Genomic DNA, 22,836 nt, shown 5'->3' with positions numbered 1-22,836 from the left:
AGAATGTAAACCCCCTGAGAATAGGAGCCACGTCAGCCCCTAAGGCCTGGCCTTGGGCATGTCACATAGCAGCTGTCAATAAATATTAGTTGATTGAGTGAAAAAGAGTACATTTTGTTGCAAGTTTTTTAATTTTCCTGTGGCTTCCAACTGCCCAAATGATTAATGGGCAAAACAGATGACTGGCTCAGAAACAGAAATATTATTAATCATCTCGGTGTCTCCATCTCCCCTAGTAAGTCATTGTATTGGCTTTGGCCCCTTAGGAGTTTTATCAGGATGGAAATGGACCTGAGAATGTGGGGATTTATAACCTCTCCAAAGGAGTCAACCGATTCTGCCTGTCCAAGCCCGGTGAGTCTGGGAGGACGGATGTTTGGTGCTGGAGTGAGGGAGGCGCCGAGGTGGCTCTAAAGGCATTTTTTCCTATCTTGGGTCAGTTTGCATCAAACAGTCAATTTTGTTGTGTTTATCAAGCTCATGTTTTTCCATCTCCTTGGGAGGAAGCAGCATTTTTACTTGAAGACTTAGTGTGAGAGTATCTCTTGGGTGGAGTTGATTAGAGGCCACTGGGTCCTTTCACTTTTAGAAATATGACACCTTTGCCCGGTGACCTATCCTGAATCATCTGTGTAAAATAGACATTGGCGCATCTCTCATCTTGCTTCAAATTCTCAGTGACTTCTTTCTTTTAATTTTATTGAACTGCAATTTGCAGACCATAAAAAATGGTCACCCATTGAAAATGTTTAATACAGTGGTTTTTAGTATATTTACCAAGTTGTATAACCGTCATAATCTGGTAGAGTATATTCATCACCTCAGTAACGGCCTTCTGTGTAGTGGCTTCCATTCCCAGAAGCCACTTACCTGTTTTCTGTGTGTGGATTTGCTGTTTCTGGACATTTCATGTAAATGAAGCCACGCAGTGTGAGCGTTTTGTCTGGCTTCTTTCACTTCCTGTAATATTTTTGAAGTTCATCCTTGTGATAAACTTGGTGGTGGTTATTAGTCACTGCCCCCTTTTTATTGCCTTATAATATTCCCTTCATGGTTAAATCACATCTTGTGTATCGTTCAACAGTTGGTGGATATTTGAATTCTTTCCATTTGAGAGCTGTTAGGAATAATGCTGCAGTGTATGTGTGTGTACAAGTCTCTGTGTGGATATCTGTTTTCCCTTGGGAAAGACCTGGGGATGGAATAGCTGGACCATATCGTACGGTGTTGTTTATTTCTGACACTGTCAAATCATTTTCCAAAGAAACTGTCAAATTGTTTTCCAAGGAAACTGGATTTACCATTTGGTAGTCTCTTGAACAATACATGGGATTCCTATTTCTCTGCATCTTTGTCAACATTTGCTATTGTCTGTCTTTTGGTGTATTGTCATTCTGGTTTATAGAAAGTCGCATCTCATGCATTTTCCTGATTAACTGTAGTTTATGAATTCTCTTTATTCTTAAAATAGAAAATCCTTAACCTGATCCTGAGCTTCTATATAATCCAGCCCTACCTGCCACTCTCTTTGCTCCAGCCACTTGTCCTGTGTTTATTTAGGGTGCCTTTGACTGCAAGTAACAGAAAATCTTCCAAAGTGTCATCAACATGTGGGGTTTAGTTGGCTCAATCACAAAGTCAGAAAGAAGGTGGCCACAACATGGGGAGAAGGGGAGTCTCTTTATGATTCTTTTAGCCTTTCCCTTGTGTTTTTTACCTTATGCTTGTTAATTGCTGGAACAGCAGGAGAACACAGGAAAATGTCTCCATGTCCTCTTCTCTAGGATACTTCCTTACTGACTACTGCATAAAACTGTGTCACGTGGTCACTTCTAGCTGCAAGGGAGGCTGGTACAGTTGGACATATTGCCACCTAACATAGGACCTAAGGAAGGAAGGACAGATGGCTGTGGGGGAAATGATTAGCAGGTCTGTGGTTGAGACTTGGTTCTCTGTTCTCTGGTTAAGTGTTCTTCCTGCCCCTCACACCCTACTCCGCACCAGCTGTTCCCTCCTGCCCGCCGCGTCGTACTTAAGATGTTACATCTATAGGGAAGATGGCCCTCTCGTGTCATCCCTGTGATGTTCTTGCTCAGTTCTTGGCCCTTACTGAAAGCTTGTGGCTGCCAGCTCTGCTCTCTCCACGGTGAGCCCCACGAAGGCAGGCTTCATACTGTTTTGTTCCCTACGGTGTACCTCAGCACCTAGTCCGATTCCTGGCATGTAGCAGGGGCTGGTTCTCTGTCAGTGTTCAGTGAAAGAACAGACCAGATGAATGGAGATCAGGTCATTTTCTCTCGTAGTCACTGTTCTGGCAGAGGTGGCATCAGGTTTTTATGGGAAGTCTGGCCAAAATGTTGGTGATCACTTGGGGGAGCACTGTTAGTCCTCACTCCTCACTAAAAGTGACTGTGTTCATTTGGCAAGGAATGACCTCCTAATCTGAGCAGTACCCCACCTAGGCTAATGTTCTAGTGTTTCCTGTACTTTTTCTTCATTTTCTGGGTCTTCTCCTGCCCCTTTCAGGGATATTTATAAGACCTCTTTCCTATGGTTATCTTTCGGGTCTTTGACTGAATCTGTGAAGTAGAAAACTCTTGGCGTGGCTTGCTATAGAAGCATGCTTCTTGTTCCCTTTTCTGTGTGTCTGTTAGTTGAGTGTGTGCAGATCAAAGTCCTGGGAGTTGTCAGGTCCTAGCTAGTGAGACTGTGAGACCCTGGATTCGAGAGTAGGCACTAAATGGAGGGGGCCATCGGTAAGAGGTGGCAGGAAAGGCCTCTCTGATCTGTTGTCACACGTGCAACCTGCGCCGAGTCTCGTGAGAGGCGCTGCCTTTGGCTCTCGAAGGTTGAAGCTGCCTTGGGAAGTGGATGCCCTACTCTGAAAACTGCTTTGCTCTCCCGACTGCAGGTGTGTACAAGGTGACCCCACGCTCCTGCCACCGGTTTGAGCAAGCCTTCTACACCTACGACACGTAAGCGGGCGCTCCCAGCGCTGTGGGGTTGGCGCCCTTCAAGCAGAGGAGCCAGCTTGTAGCTCTTCCTGCTTGCTTCTGAGAACAGGGAGATGCTTTGTTTTTTTTCTGCAAGGGGAAAGTTAGGCATTACAAAGAATTTCTAGATAAGAATTTTAAGACATTAGGGTAAATTACAGAGGAAATAGAGATAACATTTCTTTCCTAAGAACTTTGTAAACCCAGGACGGAAGACTTGGGTTTTGAAGTAGTTTAAATATAATCTCACTGATGGGAATTTTTCAAGCTCAACACTACTATTTTTATATTTTTACAACTGATTGTGGGTTTCATCGGGGTTTGGATGTGTAAAGTTTTAGAGTAGAGAATTAGTTTACTCTTTAAAAGACTTCTAGGTGCAGGTTCCTCCCACTACCCAAAAGCAGAGCTTTCCTAGGAAACTGAAATGGCCTGAAGCAAAGCAGCAATTACCTCTCGTTTATATGGGAAAATTGTAAGCTTTCCCAGACCTAAAAATCAACTTGCCAGATCATCCCAAATAACACATAAAACCTAAATCAGCACTAACATAGAGTAAAAACAGCAACGTTGTGATAAGCACATAGCCTGCATCGAGAAGTGTCTAGGGGGGAGCCTGGGGGCGGGGGTGGCCGCTACCTCGCAGCAACTGCTGTTAAGCCAACCGAAGCTGAACATGCTCTTTTTGCTTTCATTATAAGAGGAAAATTCCCTTTGAATTTCTTTGGGTTCATGAAAACAGGGACTATTGTAGAGGCTACATAAAAGCAAAGTGGCCTGACTCAAACTTTGAAGGAGGCCCTGTATTCCAGGAGTCACTTTGTCTCAGGCACAGAACAATTTCCTGTACTGTGTTTGGGGGTCCGAAAGGTTGGACAGAAAGTGGCGTTTTTGATCCTGAGGACGACTGGCTCATGCTTGTATCTCCTTTCCACTTCCTTGATTTATAGGTCTTCACCCAGTATCTTGACGTTGACAGCCATCCGCCACCATGTCCTTGGAACTATCACCACTGACAAAATGATGGATGTCACTGTGACTATCAAGTAAGACGAGCGTCCAGGCTGGGCAGGGGGCCTTCGCTAATAGACTCCCCGAAAATTATTTTTGATTTCTTATCTCTCTTTGTATATACAAATGGCCTCCCTCTCGTATACGTGTGTGACATCGCCATAAATTCATGACAGCTTAGTCAGGAGCTAACTGTGGATGAGGAAGCGCCTCTGACAGTCAGCCTCAGTGCTCGGTCTCTGTTGGAACACTTCACACTTTCTGTCTAAGAAAAAAAAACTACCTGGTTTGTTCATTGTATTTCAAGCGTTTTAGCAAATTCAAAAAAATTGCCTATTTTTCTTTAGACCTTTTCTCACAGCCTGGGAAATAGAGATGGCTCTTGATATAAGAAGGGTCATGAGAGAGAAAGCATATGAGAGTCCTTTCCTCACTGAAGGTCATGTTCATGTGAATATTGCCTCAGAAGGAAATTTTTTGCAGAATGGTGAGGTGCAGCTGACATCCTTATTTTCTTGAAAAATGAGAGTTTTAACACTATGACCGTCTTCATGAAATAGAACAGGTAGTGCGCTGGCTTTCTCCTGCGTTACCTTGGTGAAGTTGTCTTTCTCGTCATGTCTTCATCTCTGTCTCCACCTTCCATCCACTCTCCATCCAGAAAATAGTGTCTAGAGTCTTCTATATATAGAATCTTCCGTGTCTAGGTGCTCGGCATAGTCCAGCCCCATCCCCCAAGAAACTGAGAGGCTCTCAGGCAGGCCCATGCATGCAGAAATGTGAACTTAGGGCTGTGATCAGTGCTTTGAATCTGATCTTGGAGGGTTGGGGCCACATAGGCAAGGGGTCCTGTTAAGGGACATCCCTTTGCCCCACCATCGATACAGTTTAGGAAGATGAATGACTCTAGTCCGAGTGCCCCCCTGCCTGCTGAGTGGAGAAACAGAGAAGAGGCCTCTGAGAGGAAGTCAGCTGAGGTGGTAGTTCAGGGTGAGGGTAAGGGCTTGAGGGCTGTGGTCTGAGGCAGAGCAGAGAGGCTTGGGGTGGGGGTGGGGCTTGCAATGTGGAGGAGGCAGAGTTGATGTGTTTTAGGAAGGGTTTGGTGCCAGGTGCTTAGTGCACTGGCTTCTGCTCTTTAACTGCTTGGAAGTATGAATTACTGGGATGATGAGGAATCATTTTATTAACAGAGGCTCTCTCTTACCTGTTTTCAGTGTTTATTCCGTTCATTTGTGTACCCTCAGAGGGGTTTGGTTTTGTTTGCTTGGGGAGTGTATGAAATGCATTTTCTAGCTGCACATAGCTGCCTGGATGTCTAATGGGATCGAGTCCTTTCCACACACAAAACCTGAAACCTGGCTCCTACACCCCAAAACCTACTCTAGGGGCCTCCCTGGGTGCGGGCTCCCTCAGTACAATATGGCTGTGCTGTCTTCCTGGTTGTTCCTTGATGCTTTTCCTTGCATTCCACACCCAGCTAATTCGTCAAACAACACTTGGTCTTCTAAGTAAAAATACATCCTTCCTCTAGTGCCTTCTGAACTTCATTCCGTACTTTGGCCCAGGCAGTCTCTGACCTGTATCATTGCTCCAGCTTCCTGTCTGACCCACCTGTTTTGGCCTTTGCCTTGTGACTGTGTATTCTCCATGCAGAACCCAGAGTGTCCTCTAAAGTAGAGGACCTGTCATTCCTCCTCAGACTCCACTGTTGGTGGAGCCCCAGTCTGACCCCTGGAGCCCCCTCATCGTCCTGATGGGGCCCCTCTGCCCAGGCTGCATCAGTCTCCTGATGTCACTTGAGCATGCTGAAGGAACTCCTCTCCCGGGCCCAGGACATCATCCTCACGTTCCCTCGCTCGAGCCCGGAGCGCCCCCGGGGCTTGCTCTCCTTCCCTTCAGGGTCCCTTCCCACATTATCAGAAAGGCCTTGGCTCTGTTGGCTTCTGTCACTCCACACTGCTTTGTTTTCCTTCATCGACTTGTCATCTCGCTTCATTTTTCTTTTCATCGTCTCTTCCCCCTGGAATGTGGATTCCGAAGGGCTGGGCTGCAGCCTGTGCTGTTTCGGCCGTATCCCTGGTGCCTGCGACCTAGCAGAGCATGCTCCCGGGAGAGGCTGAGGGAAAGCAGGAGGTGGCAGCCTGAAGAGAGCTCTGTGTCCTATGAGAAATCTGACAGGTTTCCAGGTCACAGCCGCCACTGGGATTCCATCCCAGCCCAGAGCTAGCAGACCCTACTACCTTCACAAATTCCCTTTTGAGATTTCAAAAGCTATTATTTTATTCACACCATGAGCAGAGGGTGCCATTGGCTTGCAAAACGTTTGGTTTCTCTTGCATCACTGTGTCAGATTCTGCTGGCGATGGGGTGGATGCCCACGCCTTCTGCCCTTTCCTCCCCAGGTCTTCCATTGACAGTGAGCCCGCCTTGGTCCTAGGCCCTCTGAAGTCTGTGCAGGAGCTGCGGCGGGAGCAGCAGCTGGCCGAGATCGAGAGCCGCAGGCAGGAGAGAGAGAAGAACGGCAAAGAAGAAGGTGGAGAAGGCAGGCCCAAGCCCCCTGTGCAGGAGATGGTGGACGAACTCCAGGGCCCCTTCTCCTATGACTTCTCCTACTGGGCCCGGTGCGCACTCGGGGGCTTTTCTCGGCAGTGCCCTCTGTTCCAACATCCCTCCTAATGGAGGGTCAGAACCAGCCAGACTGCAATGTTTTGATTATTTTAGGTCTGGAGAGAAAATCACTGTGACCCCGTCGTCTAAAGAGCTGCTCTTCTATCCCCCTTCCATGGAGGCCACCGTGAGTGGAGGTAAGTCCAGCTCCCTGAGCTGAAGTTGCGTCTGGACAGCTGTTCCTATACCTGCGTTTGAGAGTTCCTCAGGATTGCTGGAGGGGCGTCATCTCTGTTGCTCCCTGTCCTCATCCCCCGACCCCCAACTCTGCATGCTGATGCTTGATGCATGGATGAGTGAGTGAGTGATCCAAATCAAAATCTACACAAGTAATCTGCATTGTTAGAACTGGGCATCTTTCTGGAAAAGGACTTAGGTTTCTTTGATAGTTGTAGGGTGACACCAGAAAGTGGGTAAAAAGCACAGTCACTGAGTGGTGGGCCTTCATTGTCCTCTGATCTGTTCATGTTCGGTTTTGGGAAGGGTGAGGGAAGGCCTTTTTGAGATGGGTAATTAGCACTGACTGCTGGTGGGACATTTGCCTTTTGCTATTGATCGATTTTCCTAGCAGGGTGGGTTCCCTGAATCCTGGGCATTGAGTGCTTTGTGTTTGGATGGAGAGTGTGTTGAGGAGCCTGGTTTGCAGCAGCAGCCAGTTTGGGGTTTCCCATGGGGTTCTCTGGGGTTGTGCAGCACAGACGTACTTGGTATAAGCACTTCTCCTTGTCTGTGGACCTTTGGGAACAGAGGGAGCAGAGTAATGGAGCCCACCTTTGGCAGGTTTACCGGCAGAAGCGATGGGTACCTGAGTGAGGCCTTTTGGGGATGCGAAGGGGCTTGTGCCTCCTCCAGACCTCGAGCTTCCTGGCATATCGGCCTCATGTGGCACTAGCTTCACATATCTTGGTCCTAGACCAGGCCTACCCTGGAGATTCCCCTCCTTTACAGCTAACTCCTATCCTCTCTTTTTCTTCCCTTTTTTAGAAAGCTGCCCAGGAAAACTGATTGAGATCCATGGGAAAGCAGGGCTGTTTCTAGAAGGCCAGATCCACCCAGAGCTGGAAGGAGTTGAAATTGTCATCAGTGAAAAGGGAGCAAGTTCTCCCCTGATCACGGTCTTTACTGATGACAAAGGTGCCTACAGGTAAGCCCTGGAAGAAATATCTGCTTGGGGCCAGTCGGGGGCCCAGGTCTGTGTGTTGACGCTCCTCCAAGGGGAAGCGAAGCCACCTGTGGTATGTTGCCTTTTTCTCCTCAGTGTGGGCCCACTGCACAGTGACCTGGAATACACCGTGTCCTCCCAGAAAGAGGGCTATGTCCTGACTGCGCTGGAAGGCACCGTTGGAGACTTTAAGGCTTATGCCCTGGCAGGTGTGAGCTTTGAGGTAATGCTGCGTGTTTGATGCAAGGTACATTTATTGCGTTTAACTGGCATACAGTAACCCACCCATACCATACAAGATCTGATGGTCTCACGTGAACACACCCTTGTAGACACTGCCACAGACTCACTCGTGAGCAGATGTGTCCCCCCAAAGTGTCCTCATACCTCTTAGTGACCGGCCCCTCCAGCCTGCCCCGCCTCTCTGACTTGCATTCTGTCACTATAAATGAAGTTGCATTTTCTAGAATGTCATATGCAAATGAAACTATACAGGAGATACTCTTTTTTGTCTGGCTTCTGTCAGCAAGGCTGTTGACAGCCCTTTGGGGAGTGCTTTAAGCCTCATCTTTTCCTCTGTAGCGAAGGACACAGACTGTTCCTACATGGGGTTCGATCTCTTCCCTCAGTCCTTCTTGGGAAGGAGCATGCTGTATACTGCCCTTTGTGGGGCCGGAGCATCTTGAGTAAGAATATTCTCAACACAGAAGCCTACAGGAAATGGCAGGTTACAGCATATAAACATGTAAAGCTCTATTGTGCAGAATACATTTTTTTTTTTTTAAGATTTATTTATTTGTGTATACAGAGCTGGGGTACAAGCCAGAGGCTCCGGGGCGGTGAGAGGCTTTACCAGAGACAGAGTGAGGAGTAGAACAGGCCGATTGACGAAGTACACTGCTGAGGGGAGCAGCGGGCGGGTCAGGAGAGATCTGCCATGCCTTGTGGTCACTTCCGGGGCAGGCAGGGATTGAACTCATGCGGAAGTGGCTTTAGCTTCTCAGTGCTGTGCTTTAACCCGCTGCGCCACCAGGGAGGGCCCACATTTTTAAGTCAAATTAAAAAGATGTTTGAACTGGGGAGATAGATTAATGCCCTAAAAAGTGCCCCCAGTTTACAGCAAACTCCTAAACTCTGTAAGGAAAAGCCAACCTGATAGAGAAAATATGAACGAGGCTGCGGATAGGCATCCGCAGAGGCAACAGAGTTACCAGCGAACTAGTGCTCAGTCGTGGCCATGACTGAGGCGATGCAAAGGAAGTTAACCCTGAAACACTGGTTTGGGGCTAGATTTGCAGTAGTGAAGGCAACATCCATTTTGGGGGGCATGTCTTTTGTCCCACGCGTGGATCATTGGTGGAACTGTAAATGGTTTTAGCCACTTTGGTGTGCAAGTTGGGGTGTCTTTCTGCATTTAAAGTGCCTGTAGCAGCAAATGTACTCCTAGGACTGGCTGTCTCTTGGCTGTCCAGGGAAGGAGAAAAGTATAAATGCACAAAGTTAGAAGTGTCCAGAGACATTTAGATTGTCCTTTTCGTCATGAAGGAGGCAGCTGGTCCCTGCAAGCTACCTGACCCTTGCTTTACGGTGACACGCAGCTGTTAGAAACCACAGTCGAAAAGGAAAGCTGGGAGCTGAGGTGTGGCAAGAGAGCGGGTTGGCGAGCTGGCCGTGTCACTTTCACCACTCTGTTTCACCTCCGTCTCTCCCTGCCCCCCATCATCCTGCCTGCCTGTCATCAAGCCTAGTGATGTTTATAAATCGTGTGTGAGCATAGTGCTGCCAGGCTGCACCCCAAACTATTAACATTCGTTACTCCAGGGGATGGAGAGGGAGATTTCTGTCCCCCATAAATGGCAGTATAAGAATAAAAGCTTAGGGATTTACCTCCTGACTTGTGAGGGGGTCTACCTGGTTAACATGTTACCTTTTCTCACTCCCAGATAAAAGCTGAAGATGACCAGCCCCTCCCTGGGGTCCTCTTGTCCCTCAGCGGTGGTGTGTTTCGTTCCAACCTCCTGACTCAGGACAATGGCATTCTGACATTCTCAAACCTGGTAAGGCATCTGTTCACGTACTGCCTGCCTGTCTCTCCCATGAGAGAAGGGACAGTGTGCGGGACTTAAGTGTCGCTTGACAATGTGAGAACAGAACGCCAGCAAGGAGAGTTTGTACATTTCTTCAGGGACCAAATCTAATTAGAGGATCGCTCCTCCCGGAACTCAGTGCTGCTGATTCGTGTCCCTTTCCGCACGCTCCCTGTTTTCTGGTCACCCGTGTGTCACTAAGACAGTGGCCTCTGTGGCTCCTGTCTCCTGTCTCTGGTGTCACCACAGGCTGCTTATGATGTCAGGTCCAGAGAGTGGTCAGCTGTTGCATGAGGCGGGAGGCACAGAGTTCTCTTCCAGCTGTTAGCCTAGGCCCCGGCTGGTGGGCATTCCTGAAGTGTCCACTCAGTGGCCCCCGGTCCGGCCTGGGGATAAAGTTACCTTTTTGGGCATGTCACCAGCATCGGACAGGTGTGCCCGTCAGCGCCCGGCATCCAGGTTCAAACCTGCCTTCCGCTGTTTACTTGTGTCACTCACTGCGCTGAGCCTCAGTTTCTTTATTTGTAAAATTCAAATCTGAGTTCTGTCTCCCTGTTACGGAAGCCCATGACGGTGACAGCTGCCACTTGGAGCTGGAATTGCTTCCGTCGCGCTGTTGTGACCCTTTGCATGGCATCACGCTGTCTTTCGCTGCCCCTCTGAGCCCTGCCGCACGTGGCAGTGAAGGCTCAGTCTGAGCTTGGCTGTCTCTTGGCAGAGCCCTGGCCAGTATTACTTCAAGCCCATGATGAAGGAGTTCCGGTTTGAGCCATCCTCCCAGATGATCGAGGTGCAGGAGGGGCAGAACCTGAAGATCACCATCACCGGCTACCGGACTGCGTACAGGTGAGCAGCCCTCACGCTCCCCTCTCTGCCAGCCGGGCCCTGGGGTCCCTTGCCCTTTCTGGTTCTAGAAACTTAGCACAGCTCTCAAGTCGGGAGAAAGGAGATAAGGTACGAGAGTTTTCACTGCTGCCCTTGTCTCCTCAGACTCGTGATTCAGTCACACGTGTCCTATTTTGAAGTTGGTCTGAGAGCCTACTTAGTTGCTTAAAATTTTTATTTTTTTAAAAAAAGTTTAAAATGAATTAAATTTCTAAAAAGAAGGAAATGCATTCACTTGAGTAAAACTTCAGAATGTTGAAGAGTGTAGAGCATGTGTTTCTCCACTGTTCTTGTCTCCCAACCAACCAAATTTCCAGTGTTCCAGTGTTCCCAGAGGGGGTTCATGCCCACGCTGGTGTCCGCAGCCCCACCGCATGGCTGTCTGCATGTGTTTCCGGAGTGTGCTCACACGCCTGTGTACCAGTCAGCTCGTGGGTGTGTGGACACAGAAGTACTTGAGAAGAGGATTCGTCAGTCAGGAGTAGGTTTAGCATAATGGACCATTTCTAACCAGATAGGTGGGATGAAAGAGGAAGTGATTTATTTTCATTTTATTGAATATGTCATTATTTACAAGAAAGCCTAGCAAAAAATTCTTCAATGAGGTAAAATCAAGCTTACCTTTCTTAAATACAGTGTTCTAGAGGGTCCCCTAAAATGCATGAAAAGAGAAATCATGACCTCTTGGCTGACCCAAGCCCCACCCAGGAAGGCGGGTTCAGGAGAGCCTGGAGCTGAATCTGGGGGTTGCTGGGGCCGCTGCCTGTGGCCTGTCCTGCACTTGCCTGCTGGTAGAAGCAGGACACCTTGCCCGCTGTCTGGCGAGCTCCCCAAAGCCCAGAACCTCATTTCCTGCTGTTTCTGTCACTCTAGCTGCTATGGCACAGTCTCTTCTTTGAACGGAGAACCGGAGCAGGGTGTGGCCGTGGAAGCCATGGGACAGGACGACTGTAGTATTTATGGAGAAGACACGGTGACTGATGAAGAGGGCAAGTTCAGGTTACGTGGATTGTTGGTGAGACTTGGAACACGTTTTATTAGTAGGCCTTTCAGACTGTGTTCAGGGGTGCCTGAGGTGCTCCCAGACTACTTGGAAGGGACTGAGCAAGAAGGGTGGGGATGGGAGTGTTGGGGTTCTGGAAACATCTCAACCCTTATCTTAGTGACATACCTTGCTGACATGTTTGGTTGGGGTTTTGTGGCAAAATAGAGTTGGACAACCACTTTTGCCTAGTGTTGATAATTTATGCCTCAGGCCAGGACTCCCAAACCAAATGCCTGTAGGGCCAGAAGAGAAGTGCAAATGGCTGAAGGAGACTGGGTATCACTAAGGAGTGGTGAGGACTGAGGTACACTGGGAAAGGCCTAGCTCTTGGAAAGGATCCAGCTAGCACCCAGCCCAGCTCATCAGATCCACATGGAAAGACAGACATGTTCATCTAAACTCACCAACTTAACACTTTGCCGCTAATTAAGCTGAACATAGCTTCCTTCTCCACTGTCACAGATTTCCATTTTACCTGAGGCCCTGGACCCCCTCTCTTCCTTGTAGTTACCAGCGCTTTCAGTGTGAGTTAGAGTCACCCCCTAGTTGCAGCCCGTGCCTTCCGCATGCCAGGCCAGGCTCCAGAAGAATGTCCTCGGAGTCCCAGCAAGGGGTTTGGATCTGAGTTTGCCAGAGGATGGCAGATGAGGTTCCTGTAGAAGATTTCCTAGGGATTTCAACCCAGTTGGGATTTCTTGGTTCTTTAACCTTTTCTGGGTAGCATGTTACACAGCATCTTGGCTGGGAATCCACACCAACGGGGTTTCCAGCCAGAGGATAAAGGCAAATCCCTGAGACGTCGCTGTGAGCAAGGAGTTTGGCCCATCAGATGGGAGCAGCTGCCCCGGGGCTCCTGCCTGGCCCAGACCCAGCGTGGGCAGCGCCCCAGCTCCCAACCCCCTCACCCCCCACCATCTGCAGCAGTGCTGTCGCCTTTTCTTCAAAAATTGCTGCTCCCGCTATTCCTCTCACAGGTGCAAGTAGCTATTTTGAAGGAACCCAGTGCTGCTGGTCCTGACTGAGCTATAAAGTAAATTAATATGTCTGTTGGTAGTCATAAATGTGATTGTTCTCATTTCTTTTTAATAATAACTTTATTATCTTTGTAGAGGTACCTTGTGCTCATTATAAAATAGTTCAAGCAATATATCGAAAAGGAAAAAACTTTGAAAGGAAAAAACACACCCTGAAGTCACCCCTGGCAGTGGCCTTGCTTAGTGGAGAGTGAATAACGTGTCCCCCGCCGCTTTCCTCACAGGGCTGGCCCACGCGCGCCGCTGCAGGAGACCAGACTGGCCCGGTTTAAAGTAAATGATTACAGCGTGGGTCAGCCCCTTGTAGATGCGTGTACTTGACCCAGTGTTTCAGATTCTTGAGAGCATCGTTCCAGATATCACTTAGACAGGTAGAGGGGGTCTACAGCAAGGCAGATAGAATTTTACAGGAATAAGCATATTGTGTTGCGCTTGCAGTTCGGAATAGGAAACCTACTTCAGTTGTCTGTGTGGGGCTTAAAGGGGAGGAAGAGCTCAGATGAATGTTTCCTCATCGGGGGGCATTTTCAAGGCACTGGTAAGCAGGTGCACGGTCACAGACTGGACCTGTAGGGAAGAGTGGTGAGGCCTGTGGACAGCGCAGGCCCACACAGGCCTCATGTGACAAGCTCCTTGCTGGCGAAGTGACTGCGGGTTTGTTTGCAGCCGGGGTGTGTGTACCACGTTCAGCTCAAGGCGGAAGGCAACGATCACATCGAACGGGCCCTGCCCCACCACCGCGTGATTGCGGTAAGCACGGGCTTCTCGGGTGGGATGCCCCTGACTGCGTCCCCAACCAGGTACCCTTCAGCGCTGTCTTTCTTCTGCTATGGGGGAAACATAAATCCTGATTAAGGGTCCCCTCAGAATACATCCTCACAAGCAGCACTTCAGGTGGGGTGTTTAGTGAACAGTCTCACTGTCGTGCACCAGAGAGGAACCTTCACCTACTGTTCCCTGCTCCCCCTTCGAGTTCTGACTGGGAGCCAGTGGTTAAAGATCCTAAGGCCTAAGTAGCATTTCCCGTCAGGCGAGGATCCAAAAGAGAATGTGGACTTCCCTAGGGGTAGGGCGCCCAGGTTTCTCATATTTATATGACCCCATTTTCCATGTGGTGGAATCTTACGATCATTGAGATCATGGCATAGCTAATTGCTAGGGTGTCAGGCAGTCAGGTAGAGACTCCCCATTCAGCTTTCTCATCCAGCTTGCCTTGTCTTTCTAGGTCGGGAACAATGACATCGATGATGTGAACATCATAGTTTTCCGGCAGATAAATCAGTTTGACTTAAGTGGAAATGTGATCACTTCCTCTGAGTATCTTCCTACATTATGGGTAAGGCCAGCTCACTTTAGGGGTTGCGATGTTGTCTTCTCAGCTTTGAGAGGAATAGGTTACCCGTGCCCACGTGGGGCTGCATTCATGCTTGACATCCTGCCTGAGAGGGTGGAGGTGGAGGGTGAGATTAAGAAACTTCCATCCATGGGTATTTGGGAGAATGATTGTTGGTGTCTGGGGAGAGACTGGTTCCAGTTAAGTGTGTGATAATATGTATCTTTGGAAACATTATGACAACCCAGTGCCCATTTAACATGGAAAGTTGTGGGAGCTAAGGTGTATTTGTGCAAAGGCAGAGTGGTAGGTGAGACCCTCAGCCATGTGGGTGAGTCCCAGTGCCACAAGAATAAGTCGGGGGACTGGGACTCTCTGAGTCTCCCTAGCAATGGTCATGACGCCTGACCAGTGTGATTGTTGACCAGTTCCATGATGTACACACCTGGCATGTCGCAGACGTGTTAGGAGTTATTTTTGATATCATCATTACACTGTTATTATTATTTTGAACATTAACATAAGTCAGCAGAATCTATTTTAAAGAATTGCATTTCTATGCTTGTCACGTCTGGTGCCGAGATGATTGAAGAACGCCTCGTGTGGCTGTCAGGGGTCGGGGTGGTTTCCCTTCTGAATATCTGTGTTCCCAAAGATTCTTCCCCCTAAGAGATAAGCAGTGCTGGAGGTGTCACACCTGAAATGTCTTATCAGATTTCAACTTCAACAGACTCAGCACCTGCTTTGCTTCTGTTCACCAGGTGAAGCTATACAAAAGCGAAAATCTCGACAACCCGATCCAGACCGTTTCTCTGGGCCAGTCTCTCTTCTTCCACTTCCCGCCGCTGCTCAGGGACGGCCAGGTAGCACCCGCCCTCCGTGCAGTCTCTGTCCTTGTTTAAATGACCCCAGTGTTTAGTTTAAAAGGAAAAACTGTTTTCTAGATTTTCTCCCTAAATGCCACTGTGCAGGAATGGGTGAGGTTGTGCTCACTGAATCCAAGGAAGTTGGGCTCTGGAGGAACAGCTTTTCTTAATTACTTGTTTTTCTGTTTACAAAAATAATACCCCTGGCAGGAGCTAGTGGGGAGGAGAGTCATCACCCAGAAGGAGCCACTGTTAAAATGTCGTCTTCCAGGGCGTGTGACATGACACAAACATACATGTACCCACATTTCTTCACTTAATAGCTCACACCTGGGACTGTCTGTACATTGTTTTATAATTAGTTCTTTTCAGTGAAGACTATATCATGAACCTTTCCCCCGTCCTTAAATCTTTTGTGATAGGGTCTTTAATTGCTGCGCGGAGTCCATGTTAGGGAATGCGTAGTCTGTTTAACCAAGGCCGGGACACTGTAGTTGGAGTGCTGGGAAGAAACTTGGCACGAATTTGGTTCTTTCTGGTGGACTTAGCTTGCGGTCGCCAGGAGTGGGTTGTTTGACCTTCTCCCTCAGGGGTGCTCAACCAGGCCTTTCTTCATGTGAAATGGCTGTAAATTAACAAGTAATTGCAGAATTTGGGAGTTCTTCCCCATTTCTCCACGTGCCCTATGAAGCAGCCACTTCAGGCTGCACAGCTTTGCGGAAGCAGCTTGGGCTTTGAGGCAGGACTCCCCTGGGAGCAGAGCCTGAGAGACACCGGCTTGCTGAGTTACCCTGAGCCAGCCACTCTTACCTTGTAGGCCACGCTCTCCTCATCTCTGAAATGGTAAAATAACCCAGCCCTTGTCTGTGGTGGAGACCAGAGCAAGTAGGCCTTGCTCATTGGGTTGCACACAGTTGGGGCTCAGTATGCAGGGCTGTCACTGTCATGGGGACCACTCCAGAGAGGCCTTGTCCTTAGACCCATTTGAGGCCTGTCCCTTCAAAGCCAGCCTCACCTGGGATTGAAGGTGGGCTTCCTCAGTGTGATGGTGTCCCTGCCTCATCAGAGTCGGTTCATAGTAACTTTCTGTGCTTCCTGAAGTCGACTTCTCAAAGGACCCAAACTGTCATGGCTGAATATACTCATAAAAGGTGCCACAGGCACTGGATAACTAGTCAGCGGATGGTGGTGTGTGTGTGTGAGGAGGCACACCACTGTACTGATGGGCTGGTCTGCTGAGGCCACCACCCTGAAGTTAGTGAGCTTGCTTTGGGTGTGTGAACCTGGGCATTTCTTGAAAAACCTTACATTCTGTATGTCACAGCCATGTGTTAATGGCTTTGTTTTCACTTGCTCTGCCCCAAACTGTCTTCTATAAAAAATACCTTCTGCACGTGCTCAGAACTACGTCGTGCTCCTGGACTCCACGCTGCCCAGGTCCCAGTATGACTACGTCCTGCCCCAAGTGTCTTTCACTGCCGCGGGCTACCACAAACACATCACCTTGATTTTCAACCCTACGGTAAGGAGCGAGGGAGCTTGAGAGAACTGGTGGGGGCGGCGTGCAGGGAAGCGTGGGGCCCAGGAGAGCTGTTTAAAGGCCCCTGGCCCTGGGCGCCCTTCATGTCGTGGATTGTGCATCCTGGATGCTTTTTGGTGTCTCTGAGCATGGAAGCCTTTGTTTCCCTCGGAGAAGGAGCGCTAGTCACGAGGACTGGCAGACACCCAGGGTGTGGCTCTGGGTGGCCTTGCGGTGGGCTCACCACCATGCCAGGGAGGGTGATGTGTGGCCCGTGACTCCCATCCTGCCCACTGCTCCACAAATACATATGCGTACCTCCTTCATGTGGGGTTCCAGTGTCTGGGTAGCAGCGGGAGGCAGGGGGAAGTTGGGGGTGGGGCATGTGAGGTGCTGGGTTGGGGGCAGGGGGAGCTGGCTAAGGATGACGGTGCCCTGTGGTTGCAGAGGAAGCTGCCTGAGCAGGACATCGCGCAAGGCTCCTACATCGCCCTGCCCCTGACGCTGCTTGTCCTGCTGGCCGGCTACAACCACGACAAGGTAGGGCCTGCAGCGGCCCCATGAGGGCAGCCTGAGCTGGGAGAGGGAGTCTTCATAGTGACACGGTGACCAGACGTCAGTGCCAGGGTGGGACCACGGAGACCTTCAGTCCAGTCCCCAGGGTTAAACCTCTGGCCTTGACACCTCTCTAAACCTGGGGTGCCAGTCCCACCTGTCTCTGCTGCCTCTGGGACCAAGGCCAGCCTTTGTGAACTGAGATGGATGCGTGGTGACCCACCCCAAGCAGGAGGTGTGCGAGCATGTGCAGTTCCGTCAGTGGTTGGCCAAGTCCCCCTGGCACCCCTCATTCTCTCTCTTTCCTCCTCTAGCTCCTCCCCCTGCTGTTGCAGTTGACAAGTCGACTGCAGGGTGTCCGAGCTCTTGGTCAGACGACCTCTGACAGCAGTGGCCCTGAAGATGCCAAGAGACAAGCCAAGAAACAGAAGACAAGGCGGACGTGAGGAGGATGAGGGCGTGTTGGAACCTCACTCGGGACAGGTCATGGCCAGGGCCTCCCGGCCCGGGCACCAGCGCAGTGTGGGACTCACTTTGTGGGTGCCATCTGCCCACACGCCTCGGAGGGCGTAGCTGCCTGTTCCCGACCGGCCCAGCCCGGCCCCTCGGTGCAATGTGATGTCGGACCCTCCTGTCACTCTGCTGAGCACAATTTATTTTCTGAGTTGAAGATAATTTATTATTATTATTTTTGTCAAAGAAGTATTTAAGCTGTGCTGGTGGCGTGAGAATGTAATTTTTAATTTTCAGCAACATGGGTTTAGATCCTCCAAGGAAGTCCCTGTCGGAACTCCCTTCTTCTTTAAGTTCCCTTTGTCTCCAAGCTCCCTATTGGCAATTGCACAACCCGTATCTACCGCTTGGAGAGAATGTTAGGAGGTACACGTCAATAAAATTGCCCTTCATTTGTGTTGTAGCTCATCTCACATGTGCTTCTTGCAGGACATAATGGGGCACAGAAGGCCGGGGCAAGAAGATCCATAGCAAAGGCAGGATGAGTCCTGGCTGCTGTCTTTTTTTTTTTCAGTGGTAGGAAAATAGGGGTGACTGGGGACTGTGGCAAAGTGAGGAACGCTCTTCAAAGGTGCCGATGTGTCTCAGCCCTAGCTCACTAGTGCCCTGTGGGAATATACATTTACTTTTCCAGAAAAGTCAGAAGGGCAAGTTTTTTTTTGTGAAATCTTGCAAGTCTTAAATGTTAGCAGCCAATTCCATTTGAGAAAAAACCATACATAGAAACTTTTGACTAAACCAAAATGCATGTATAGGATGGGTGAGGCTTGAATGCTCCCAGTATGCATAAGGGATCCGGGAATTGACAGCATTTGAATAGCATTCACTTCATTCTCACAGAGACTATTAAGTCAACAGTTGCATTGAAGGAGGAGCCACAGCCATCACCCAACTTCTAGTGAGTACCACATGGGTCAGGCACTGGGGTGTGAAGATGATGCAGTGAACAGAGTTGGAAGGGGACGAAGCCGCTTCTACTTTGTCCCTCATTGTCCCCTCACTGCTTGGTGGGTGGTGGACACTCAGGAATGACCTAGTGAATGTGTCTATGCGCATGGCACAGGTTGGGTGGAGGACTCCCCTGCTGAACAGCGCCTCCTGGTGGAGGAAGCTCAAAGGTCTGATCCCACCGAGGGTTTAGGGAAACCTTGGGGCCTGGTGTTCAGGCCAAGTCTGGAAGGACACAGAATGGAGAGGAAAAATACTGCCAAAGCGGGCTTTGGCTGCTGCCACCGAGGAAGAAGGTGAGCTTGGGCTTTCCTGGCCCACCTTAGAACTGCGGGGCTTCCAGCTAGAGGCTGCTGGGCTCTTGGCTAGTCCATGTTTTACAGTGAAGGATGCACTCTTAGAGATCTGGGAAAGAGGAGATTCATAATCCATTTCGTGGAGTGTTTTCTGACTCATTCCAAGTGGACACAGACATGTCCCTTTGAAATGCTAGTGGGGCTTTTTATTGGCAAAGTAGAAAGGTTAAGAACTTGTGCAAAATACAACTAAATGTCAATCCTTTCCATCCACTTCCGGACACTGCCATTAAGTGGCAGTCTTGGCCCATCCCTGACTTCGGGTCACCTCAGGTCTTGGCGGGGCTTCTGCAGGACTCTGGGCCTTGACGAAAGCTGATGGATTTCTCAGTCCCTTTGGCCGTCAGACTTTTATTCAGTTGTCTGTCATTATTTTGGTTTCTGGACAGAACTCTCAGCCCTCTGGGATGTGTGTTAATGTCGGAGGATTTTAAATGGAGCAAAAGTTCAATGAGACATTACTTCCCCCTGAGGAAATATTACAAACCTCTAAAAAAGTGGATTCTTGACAGACTCAGTCACGTGCACATTTTGGCCTATTGAAGAAGCCCTTCATGACACCCCAAAGGTCCCTGGAGAAGGCTCATTCTAAGGCGCTGGCTTTATGTCAGTCCTCTTTCCCCCCCCCTCAGGACTGAGATCTTCCCAATGTTATGAAGCCAATGTGCATTTGAGCCTGTCTTAAGAGAAAACTGCCTGAAGATCGTGTAGCCCTTAGGTGGCAGAACTGGGATTTGAACTCGGCAGCTTTAGCTCCCAGGTTCTGCAGCCCCGACATGCGAGCTGAGAGGACACAACCATATGCCAGGTCATCCGGGATAATTCAAGGATCAGGAAAGACACGCGAGAGAAGTGGGCAGAGCTAAGATAAAGCGAACACAGCATGGAGCATGGAGGGGCAGAGGGAGGCCTTGCCATGGTTTCCTCAGCCTTTTCTGGGACCAAAGAGTTACGTGACTGAACGCTTAAATCCAGTTCCTCAGTAGGCAAGACTCCCCTTTCCTTACCAGCCTGGGCAACTCTGGGAAAAATTGGGAAGGAAACAGATGTGGCTGCCTTCAGTTTAGGCTGATTCCTAAGGGTAAGGGCAGTCTTAGCCATCTTCATTTCCAGTCTTTTCCACAGGGGGGCGCGTGGGACAGGTGCCAGCTTCAAGATGCCCCTCCCCCCACCCACATTTCCCTTACCCAGGCCCCTTGCCATGTTGAGTCAAGGCCGGCCCCCAGTGACCAGTGGACTGTGGCAAAGGTGATGCATGACTTAGCCAGCTGGGCCACCAAGGTCTGGCATGCCCCATGTGTGCTCCGGGGAAGCCGCTGCCTTGTATGAGGATCCTCAGGCTTCTGGAGAGGAGTTGAGACTCCTGGCCAACAGCTAGTCTAGCTTGCCCGCCTGAGGCAACTTGGAAGTGGATTCCCCAGCCCCAGCCAGCTTTTGGGTGCTGTAGCCCTAGATTTCCTATGCTGCCACCTCAGAGGCCCCTCCCACCTCATGTGAGAGTGCCCAGTTGGGGTTTCTCGAGTCCCTGACCACAGAGGTGTGGCCCTGCTGTGACTGTCTTAGGCTTCTGGGAGGAACCAGCTCTACCTCCATCCAGGCTCTGGCTCTCCAGCTTTCCAGTGTCCAACTTCCAGATAGAGTAGTTGTTGAGAAGGGATTAGACATTGAAGCCAGGTCCAGAAGACCGTGCTCCCAGACTGTGAATCACATCACCCACCATTTTCGACTTTATAGGTTGCTAAGCCAGGCCCCTCTTGCTAAGCTGCAGGGGCCAGCGCAGCTGCTGGGCACACACTTAGGAAAGTGGAGACGAGGACAGTTCCCTGTGAGTGGAGTTTGGAAGATGGACATCTGTTTTGCCAACTGTTCTGGCTCTGTAGAAATGCCCCTGCAGCGCTGGGCTTTCTACCCTCGCAGCCGGCAGCCCCAGCAGAAGGAACATTTCCCGGGCTTAGTGCTGTGACATTCCCGGGAAGGGGAAAGGTGGGCGCAATTGCAGAGTCGCCAGGGCCTGGCCAGACATAGGCCGTCTGTGACCTCGTGATAGGCAGCTCCTTGGCTGGGGCCCCTGCATTTCCCAGAGGGCCAGGGGCCCAGGGGAGAACAAATAGCAGGCAGCTCCATTTCAAAACTTGACGTGGTCATGGCCCCCTATTTTTTTTTTTTTATTTTAAAGATCTATTTTTTTTCATTAATTTTTTTTATTACAAAGTTTATTTTTACATCATTTTGCAGTTTTTTTTTCCATCTCGATTGTAATCCCCGCGGGTTTCCCATCACCAAATCACCCCTGTGCCACCACCATAGTCCCGTGCATTTCCCTCCCTTCCCTCCCACCCCCCATTTTTGATCCCATTCCCCACTCCGCCCCCACAGAATGTCTGGTATATGGTTGTTCATTATTTTTGTTATTTTCTCGCCTGGTCCATTATACTCCTGCTATGAGTGAAACCATCCGGTATTTTTCTTTCTCTTTCTGGCTTATCTCACTAAGCATGATCTTTTCCAGCTCCATCCAAGTTGCTGCAAAAGACATGTGTTTCTCTTTTTTGGTTGCTGAGTAATATTCCATTGTATATATGTACCACATCTTTCTAATCCAGTCATCTACTTTTGGGCATTTGGGCTGCTTCCATGTTTTTCCAATTGTAAATAAAGCAGCAATAAACATGGGGGTACAGGTATCTTTTTCAATCAGTGTTTTTGTGTCTTTTGGATAGATACCTAGGAGTGGGATTGCTGGGTCGTAGGGAAGCTCCATGTTTAGCAGCTTGAGGAACCTCCAGACAGTTTTCCATAGTGGTTGTACTAGTTTGCATTCCCACCAGCAGTGCAGGAGAGTTCCTTTTTCTCCACATCCTCACCAACAATTGTTGTTGCTAGTTGTTTGAAGATGTGCCATTCTCACTGGGGTGAGGTGGTATCTCATTGTGGTTTTAATTTGCATCTCCCTTATTACGAGTGATGTTGAACATTTTTTCATATGCCTGTTGACCATCTGCATTTCCTCTTTGGAGAAGTGTCTTTTTAGCTCTACTGCATGGCCCCCTATTTTTGACTTTATTTTTCACTAGCAAAAGATGAGCTTATCGTGTCATGCCTGGTGAAGGGGAGAAACTCCTATAATGTGGGTCGACTGTATGCCAGGGCCAGACGGCAGCTTTTGGCCCTGGAACTCTGTGCGGTGGGGGAAGTTATGATAGGGTCCCATTCCTCCCAAATCCCTCCTCAAGTGGGAGCCAGTGTTTATGCTTCAGCACCCATGATGGGGTGTGACTCCTATTTTACTTACACATAAGATGCCACCAATTTACATGTTTTTAGGGGAGTGAGGTGTTCACCATTTGCTGTATGGGTGAAACAGCAGACCTTGCCTTTGCTTCTGGGTTATGATTTTATAAATAAATGAATGCATTAAAACAAGTGGCCCTCAAATCTGCAAATCCTTGCCTCCAGAGACAGACAGTCCCTCCTCCCTGTCTGGGCTCTGCTGGGGAGGTGGCTGGCAAGAGGGCGGAAGCTGGCAGCTGCTGCATGGGCCTCCTGTCACCGCTCTTCAGCTGAGAGGCTGAGGTGGCGAATAGCTGCTGAGTGAACACTCAGGAGGAGCTGCTCTTTCTGTGGGAGCAGCCACGTGGAGAAAGCATTTTTCTGCTTCGAAAGGGTACTTCTGCTCCTGTGCAGCTTCCAGAACACCTAACCTAAGTGGTGATGGATACTCAACTGTTCACGCATGAAGGTGCTATCCAAGACTGATCGTGGCTGAGTACAGGGCTTAGCAAACTGTGGCCAAGCCTGCTGTGCTAGCTGTGTTTGTAAGCAGCCATGCTCATTCATTTACAGATTACCCCTGGCTGTTTCC

At 49.5% G+C, this 22,836-nt stretch overlaps 1 protein-coding gene across 1 annotated transcript in view; it reads left to right on the top strand.

Moving 5' to 3' along the window:
* The window catches only part of LOC101625657 (nodal modulator 1), a 41,616-nt gene extending 23,543 nt beyond the window's left edge, over positions 1–18,073 (top strand). The window contains exons 16-31 of the mRNA XM_004692102.2: positions 267–354; positions 2,912–2,975; positions 3,944–4,039; positions 6,407–6,625; positions 6,726–6,808; positions 7,656–7,815; positions 7,930–8,056; positions 9,777–9,890; positions 10,639–10,766; positions 11,679–11,820; positions 13,551–13,634; positions 14,110–14,220; positions 14,979–15,080; positions 16,486–16,605; positions 17,050–17,142; positions 17,472–18,073. Coding sequence (XP_004692159.1) covers positions 267–354; positions 2,912–2,975; positions 3,944–4,039; positions 6,407–6,625; positions 6,726–6,808; positions 7,656–7,815; positions 7,930–8,056; positions 9,777–9,890; positions 10,639–10,766; positions 11,679–11,820; positions 13,551–13,634; positions 14,110–14,220; positions 14,979–15,080; positions 16,486–16,605; positions 17,050–17,142; positions 17,472–17,603 — 1,863 coding nt within the window. The 3' untranslated portion in view covers positions 17,604–18,073. The remainder of the gene's footprint in view (positions 1–266; positions 355–2,911; positions 2,976–3,943; positions 4,040–6,406; positions 6,626–6,725; positions 6,809–7,655; positions 7,816–7,929; positions 8,057–9,776; positions 9,891–10,638; positions 10,767–11,678; positions 11,821–13,550; positions 13,635–14,109; positions 14,221–14,978; positions 15,081–16,485; positions 16,606–17,049; positions 17,143–17,471) is intronic.
* The last annotated feature ends 4,763 nt before the right edge of the window (positions 18,074–22,836 follow it).

Source organism: Condylura cristata, unplaced genomic scaffold (assembly GCF_000260355.1).
Source record: "Condylura cristata isolate star-nosed mole 26May11 unplaced genomic scaffold, ConCri1.0 scaffold00032, whole genome shotgun sequence".
NCBI lineage: Eukaryota > Metazoa > Chordata > Mammalia > Eulipotyphla > Talpidae > Condylura > Condylura cristata.
This window is presented reverse-complemented; position numbering and strand designations above follow the sequence as displayed.